The 7873-nt window shown below is 29.7% G+C and overlaps 1 protein-coding gene and 1 non-coding gene across 2 annotated transcripts; one reads left to right on the top strand and one right to left on the bottom strand.

Annotated features, from left to right (window-relative positions):
• Positions 1305 to 4656, top strand: LOC109330719. Its single transcript, XM_019565000.1, has 5 exons — positions 1305 to 1749; positions 2245 to 2308; positions 2574 to 2738; positions 3825 to 3890; positions 4122 to 4656. Exons 1-5 carry the CDS (start codon positions 1493 to 1495, stop codon positions 4311 to 4313), a joined length of 744 nt encoding a protein of 247 aa, XP_019420545.1. The 5' UTR covers positions 1305 to 1492; the 3' UTR covers positions 4314 to 4656.
• Positions 4692 to 4765, bottom strand: TRNAT-AGU. Its single transcript has one exon. It is a non-coding gene; the product is annotated as a tRNA-Thr (tRNA).

Here is a 7873-nt window from a genome sequence, read left to right on the forward strand (position 1 = left end):
ATGGCAGAGTGTAATTCAGTCTCAACACCAATTGAAACTGGCCATTCTCTATGCAACTTAAACACTGAAAATTCAGAAGATGGTGTAGTAGACTCAACTCTATTCAGACAAATGATAGGGTCTCTAAGGTATGTTTGCAACACAAGACCTGATCTAGCCTATGCAGTGGGATTAGTGAGCAGGTATATGGAAAATCCTAAGCTTTCTCACCTAGCAGCAGTGAAGAGAATACTGAGGTATCTCAAAGGAAGCATGAACTATGGCATAATGTTTCCAGCACTCAGAAAAACTGAACAGAGCAGAAAGATGAACATTATTCGTGGATACACTGATTCTGATTGGTGTGGTGATAAAGATGATAGAAAAAGCACAAGTGGCTACTTATTCAAGCTTGGTGAAGCACCTATAAGTTGGTGCTCAAAGAAACAGAAAGTGGTTGCACTCTCTTCCTGTGAAGCTGAATATATATCAGCATGTTTTGGTGGACAACAAGCTTTGTGGTTGAAGGCACTACTCATGGAATTGGGATTGCAGAATGATGAGCCAATGGTGATATTTGTTGACAACAAATCAGCAATAAACTTGGCAAAGAATCCAGTAGCTCAAGGAAGAAGCAAACATATAGAGACCAAATACCATTTCATAAGAGATCAACTGGAGAAGAACAAATTAAGCTTGGTTTTTAGCAAATCAAGTGAGCAACTAGCTGACATATTAACAAAGCCTTTGAAGAGGAGTGATTTCGAAAGGCAAAGGAATCAATTAGGTGTTGTTAGTATAGATAGCATGAATTAAGGGGGTGTGTTAAATTGTAATTCATTGCTAATTAGAAGTTAGTTGTAATCCTTCTATAAATAGAAGGTTGTATTTCAAAAAGTAGTTAATGCATTTCTAAAAATAGAATGATTCAGTTTTGATCATTCAAATCATTGCAAGATTTACTCTCTCTCTATTCTAATTCATTCTTCCAATAACTCTCACTCATAAACTCAAATTCTTCATCTCTCTATACACGTTTTCTGTTCTATTCTTCATATACCTTCCTTTTCTGTTTTCTGCAACAAAAACCAGAGGCAAGGTTAGCTTCTGGATTTTCAACTTCAACAATTATTACCCGACAACCTATGAAATTCATGTATCTGTCCACACTCAAGATTTCACGTTAATCAACGTCTGTTGTCCTAAATTCTATCTAAATTCTGTCCTAAACCAATCATTTTACATTAGTTAAAAAAATTAAATATTTATAATTTTATCAATTTTGCTTCATTATGATTAATTAGGGATATGATTGGATACGACAGACCCCATATCAACAACTACAAAAGAATAGAAGTTATCTTATCCACCACTTTCTTTTTCTGTTATATGTTTTTTCTGTCATCACTTTCCTTCCTAAAACCCCATAAAGCAGAACCCACCAAGTGCCTTAAAAAACCGAACTTTTCATTTGGTTATAGCGAAAAGGAAGGAACTTTGGTGCTAAGAACTAATGGGGGATTTGGTGAAGCAAGAAAGGGTGGTGGAGGAAGAGAAGGAAAAGTTGTTAGAGGGAATGGTGGCTTTGGATTTTGACATGCTATGTTCCACTGTGGCATCTAGAGCTGCACAAGGGAAATGGGGAAAGCTTGGAAATGAAGAAGAAGGAGAATTAGAAGGTGTTGAGTTTGGTGGAGGAGTGTTGAGGATGTGGGAGGGTGAACTTTTTGATTGTTTTGATGATCATCAAATTGCTATTGAATCCACTTGGTATGTTATTCATCTTCAACGTCCTTCTTTTTCTTTTTGAATATTGTTCATGGTTCATTGTGAGGCATTTTCTGTTGTTTTGGTGGTTGTTAAGGCAAGTTTAGCTAATTTAAAAAGGGTGGGAGGGAGAATTTTTTTCCCTAGATATGCTTTGCATATCAAAATTAGCACTAACATTCTTATCTTCAAAATTGGTGTGTCAATAACTAGTAATCAAATCAACATATAATATATATTTAGTGATCGGATATGTTTCTTTTGATGTGTATCATATATGCTGCTAATCAATGCTATGTCTAAATCTTGATGTGTATGAATATCTTTGTTCATTTTCATATGTATAAGTTATTGAAAAAAAGTTGTTAGAAATAAATGTACAAATAATAATAATAGAGAAATTATTGTGTATAACATTTTAGTTAGGAGAGTTGAAGGTATAACATGTTAAATATGATATATTTGTGTCTGAACATAATAGCTTATTTGGTGCTGCAGTTGTCCTTGCTACCGATTTGGGAAGAATATGAAGAGAGCTGGTTTTGGTTCTAGCTACATTCAGGTATATACTTAAATTGATTGGAAATTCAAAGGGTGTTTGTCATAGTAAAAATTAGAAAATTAGTCTCACGTTATCTAATATTAGAATAGAGTAGAATAACTAATATTATATATTAGATTTAAGTTTTTGTTATAATGTGCACTGAATATCTAATCTCAGACTTTTAAGAAAATGATTCAAAGTTAGAACAGATGATTTTCTATATCATATTTTCAAATTGGTAATATGGCTTCTGAAATTTGAATTTCCATGTCCTATTTTGCAGGGAGCAGTTTATTTTCTTCTTGCAATTGGTGCCTTTCTTAACTTTGCTGCCTTTGTTGTCACGAGACGACACTGTTTTCTATACTTGGCAGTAGCATTCGTAGTTTCTGTTGGAACATATTTAGGATTCTTGAGGACACGGATAAGAAAGAAGTTCAACATCAAGGTATAAACTAATCACATTTTCGGATAAAGACAAACATTCCAAATTTTTTATTAATATTCCTTATTAACCAATTAAAGTTTTAGTTTTTAAATTTATTAAATTATGGTTGATTAACTATAGTTATGATTAAATGATAATGGGTAATAATAGAGAGCCTATCATAAGTTGGGTGGGGAGTCAGATTGGGATGCATGATCTGTTTGTTTCTAGATAATAACAGGTTGGTGGCTGCTAACTTGTTAACTTGCATATAAAATAATTAAATATATATTAAAAAATATTTCATTGTTCCATGGCATACTAAACACTAAATATGATAATTAAGTTATGAATTTTTCTTACATAATAAATTGATCTTTTAATTAAATTCTCTTTATGTATTTAATTTCTAACAATTGATATTTTTTATTGAGAGTTGTGTTACGAAAACATTTATTTATATACTACATTTAGGTATATTTTTGAATATTGATAAGCGAGTAAAGTCGTTAAAAAATGGCTGTCATTGAATCAATGTTGATAGAGTCAAATAAACTCAATATTGATAGAGTAAAAAAAATGGCTACCATTGGGTAGTTTAATAAAATAAATATATATTCAACTCATAAGATTTTTCCCTTAATACATTAATCTTTTGGATCGGACTTTCCTTATGCTTTAGTTGTAACATTTTTTTGTATGTATGGTATTTTACAACCTCTGCAGTGTATTCCCAATCATAAAATTGTTGTATCAACATCTCTAAAATGCATCAACATATGGTACACTTCAATGGAGTTTTTTTAGAATGATTTTCTCTGCTCTTATAGTAGCAGAAGGAAATCACAAACATCATTAGTCAATAGAATGTTTGAAAAATATAACCAATGAAGATACATGTTACCTCCATCTTCTATGCTGTCATCAGAAAGAGTTTAATATATATATATATATATAAATATATTTTTTCCATATAGATAGTTTTCGTCTTATGATTTCCAAATGGACAGACAATTATACGTTTTGTTATTTATTTATTTGCTTTTATTTGTTTCCTAATATAATTGACTAACTAATGCATGCACTATTCATTGGTTCCTATTCCAGGGTAGTGATAATTCTTTGGATGATTGCCTTTACCATTTTGCTTGTCCATGTTGTACACTATGCCAGGTAATTTTACAAATTCTATCATTTCTCAATTTGGTCATAGTTATTTATTTTATTATTTTAGTTTCAAAACGGTTAATAATGGAATGTCTTTAGAATTAGATATGGAAAAAATTATCTACTAACGGAATAAAATTTTTATATATTGTCTAACCATACATATATATTACACTTGTAACCAAAGTGTTCTCAATTTTAATATTGAATGTTGGTATATGTTGCAATATGATGTAGGAGTCTAGAACATTGGAAATGAACAATGTTCAAGATGGAAATTGGCATGGTCGGGGTGACACTATATGCATTGGTAGCTTTGGTGAAAAAAGTAAAGCACTCTTCGGATTAGATCCTCCTCCTATTGTCTCAATCAAGTCTAGTGATGAAAGTTACATGGAAAAGAACACAAATTTCAGCAATCAATCTTGATTTCAAGGCAGGTGAGAATATTTGAAACAATGGTTCTTCATCTGGATTCAATTCTCATATGGCTTCACCACATATTTAAGTTGAATTTCTTGCCCAAGAGGAGAAATGAGGCTATGATGTCATCATACATTGGCAATTCATAGTTAGGACTAAGGGGTGGGAGATATTGGGGAATAATTAATTGGTGAAGACAATGTTCTGTTTCAAATTATTGGGGAGTTAATTTGCTCATGTAAATAATTGTCTATCATTCTCAACAAATGGGATCTAATTTTACCAACCCCTTTAATATACTTTGATTATTGTACTTGTGTATTTAGAACTCTAAATTTCCGTTAGTCTCGCATTAACTAAAAAATTTAAAAATAAAAATCATTTTGCTTTCATTGAGAGTTGAACTCAAGACCTCCCGCTTACTAAACGGGTGCTCTAACCAACTGAGCTATGAAAGCTATTTGAATAGACTTGTGGAACGTATCTATGTGTAAAATGCACATGTCAAAAACACGAGAGAAATCAATCTGATATTGTAATTCATGAATGAAAGTGTTGTTTGTATTTAATCTCTTATAATAAGTCATGATGAAAGTGGCTTTAGAACTAATAAAATTGGCTATTTCGTGTGTTCTTATTTTATATAGCTTCATCACAAATTTCCAATATGATTTTAGTCTAGCAGTGGGAATAGAAATCGTCTGTCTTAGATGATATTTTATTTTCTGTCACAAACCAATTAAAATATTAATTTTTGTTTTAAAATTTTTCTTCTATTTATGTGACAATATATAATTAGTCTAGAATAGAGAATGAGATTTCATTAGATACATGTGATTACTTATTGCAACAATGGAACCATGTTAAGTAGATTTGTGGAAACATGTTAAGTAGATTTGTGGCAAATGCCCTTCCCCAAAAATATATTTTTTAACATATATATATTATTTATATGATACGTCTGCTCCCTTTTTTAATTTATATATTTTTCTCTCTTACATTTAAAGTTCAATAAATGTTTATGATACAATTGTTTTATATTTATCTGCATTTATCACATCTTCCCTTTTTTAATTCAGTATTAGTAACATTGAATTATGATATGATAATAGTAACAAATAATTATAAAGGCAGTTAAACGTAAATAAGATTTACGAGTAATTTTTCTCTTATTGAAAGGGAGATGCTAGAAGTTTTATTCTTGAGGCAAATAAAGAATGATAACATTGCAACCTCGGTTCCACAAAAGTTCTCTCTCTGCAGAAATTGAGCCTCTCAAGAACATGAAATGCAAATGTCATTTTTTTCTCCAATTCTTTCTTAACTTCAATTTCTTATATATGTATGTCTTATGTGAATGAGGTTCTCCTATTTTTCTACTTCATTACTTAAATTTTTTCCATTTATCACTTAGTACATCGTATTGAGCATCATAATAAGACAGCTAACTATATATTAGCCACAATTCAAGGTTTTAATTCAGCAACAAATTTAATGGAAGTGTTATTAACTTAGGTCTCAAGGTTTTAATTCAAGGTATAATTAAGACTGCATCATTGTGGTTTCCATAGTGTTTGCAATAATATTGTGCTTACATAATTTTAATCACCATTACAAGCATTATTTAAAAGCTTGTTTAGGTGTGATGTAAATATGAAATGCTAGCACTTATAATATAATCAACTGGATCCATTTGAACACAGCAACTTGGTTTATAAACAATGAAGAGAAATAAATGAAAATAAATAATTTACTTGAGACAGTTTTTTGGTATGGTAACTGTACTAAGAGTAGAAGGAAGATGAACTTAATAAAAGTGCTAAGCTAAATTTAGAACACTATCCCTTTCAAGCATAAAAGGAGGCAATATATAACTCAACTGCTTTCCAAAAAAACTTTTAAAAGTTCAGATAGTATATAAATTGTAGTTTATAAAGTAAACAAATAAAACAGTTAGAAAGAGTGTTGTTGTCCTATAAGTTGTGCTGCTCCATGTACTATTAGTCTATGATTGACTGAAAAATATATTTAAGTTAAAAAATTAATAATTAATAATTTTTTTATCAATCATAACTAATAATAGATATAGTAACATAATTTGTGAGACAGAGCAAATGTGTATCCAATTTTAAACCATAACTGCAATGCAAATACTAGAGTCATATTTGCTTCAACCTATACTACCAAATAGCATGTATTAAGAAAACACTAACAATTTATCCATTTTTTACATAGTAAATACATTATCCACAATTTATTTTTGATCATTATTGACTCTTAAATAAAACTCTTAAATAAAAGTGATTCAAATGAATTGTGAATAATGTGATGACTATATAAATCTTAAAGTTATAAGTGAATGAATATTGCACCCTCATGTATTAATTCATCCTCAAATTGTAGATTGAAAATTATAACAATTGAAAAACAAAGTAACAAACAACTCAAATAGATAGGCGTTCATATTTCATTATGAAATATCCCATTTTTCATCAAATTCATGCAATAAACAAAGTTAGCAACCGTTTATGCATTCAATTAAGAGCCAGATACTTCACAACAATGTAGACAAAAGAAAAATTGGGCTTCATCAAACAGAAGTTAATGATTTTCCAGCCCAAGTAAATTACACTTTGTGCTCTAATTACACCACTAAACCACGGAATAATCAGCTAATATCTACCCTAGGGTAGCAATCTTTTCGCATGCACTTCACATTTCTAAACTCCCACTACTCAAAGCTAAAAGAAAAGTTAAAAGGAAGACAAAAATCCGATAAAAAGATAATCCCAAAGATTCTGTAACATAATTTAACATAAAAATGTTATTCTCTATTTGAAAATGAAGATTGGTTTCTTCTAACTTTTTAGATAGATTAAATACAAACTCTCTCGACAATCAAACCTTATCGGCCAGACCAATTATGTTGGACGAGGTTGGTTTTGGAGGTGAAATGTATGTCTAAAATAAAAAATAAAACACAAAAAATGGAAGTTAATGTTAAAGATGATTCATTCTTAGATAGTTTTTTGTAATGTTAATTAGGATTAATTTTACTTTAAATGGTAGTTTGGGTGTGAACACCCATTTTTGTCCGGCACAAAAAAAGCTCAAAACTTTTTTAAATAAAAAAAAAATAGAATTCCAAAAATAGTTTGCTAAAAGTAATAAAACTAAACCAATTGTTAAGGTTCCTAAATCTAAGCGATTAGGTTAACTAGAATAAAAAATTCAAAAAAAAAAAGTCAAATCAGTTATAACAAGGTTTCTAAATCTAAATGATTAGGTTAACCAAAATTCAAATAAAAATAATTGAATACTCAAAAAATAATTTTTCAAAGTTATTCTAAAAAATATAATAATAGTTAATAAATGATGAATGAATTAAAGATTTGCTTTCATCAATGTTTGATTATCAAATAAGTTAAGGATTTGAAATCATGTAAACTTGATCAAATCATATCAATTTGTTTAGGTTGCATGAATCACCTTAACAAGAGTTAAATCTTTAAAGATTTGACAAAAAAATAAATTAAATCAAATATTGAATTATGAAAATACAAATT

The sequence above is a fragment of the Lupinus angustifolius genome, chromosome LG17 (assembly GCF_001865875.1).
Source record: "Lupinus angustifolius cultivar Tanjil chromosome LG17, LupAngTanjil_v1.0, whole genome shotgun sequence".
Classification (NCBI taxonomy): domain Eukaryota; kingdom Viridiplantae; phylum Streptophyta; class Magnoliopsida; order Fabales; family Fabaceae; genus Lupinus; species Lupinus angustifolius.

Excerpts from the sequence above, each read along its gene's own strand:
- LOC109330719 (XM_019565000.1), top strand. The coding sequence starts at position 1,493 with ATGGGGGATTTGGTGAAGCAAGAAAGGGTGGTGGAGGAAGAGAAGGAA. Across the intron at positions 1,750-2,244 it reads ATTGCTATTGAATCCACTTG|TTGTCCTTGCTACCGATTTG; the intron begins GTATGTTATTCA and ends TTGGTGCTGCAG. Across the intron at positions 3,891-4,121 it reads CATGTTGTACACTATGCCAG|GAGTCTAGAACATTGGAAAT; the intron begins GTAATTTTACAA and ends AATATGATGTAG.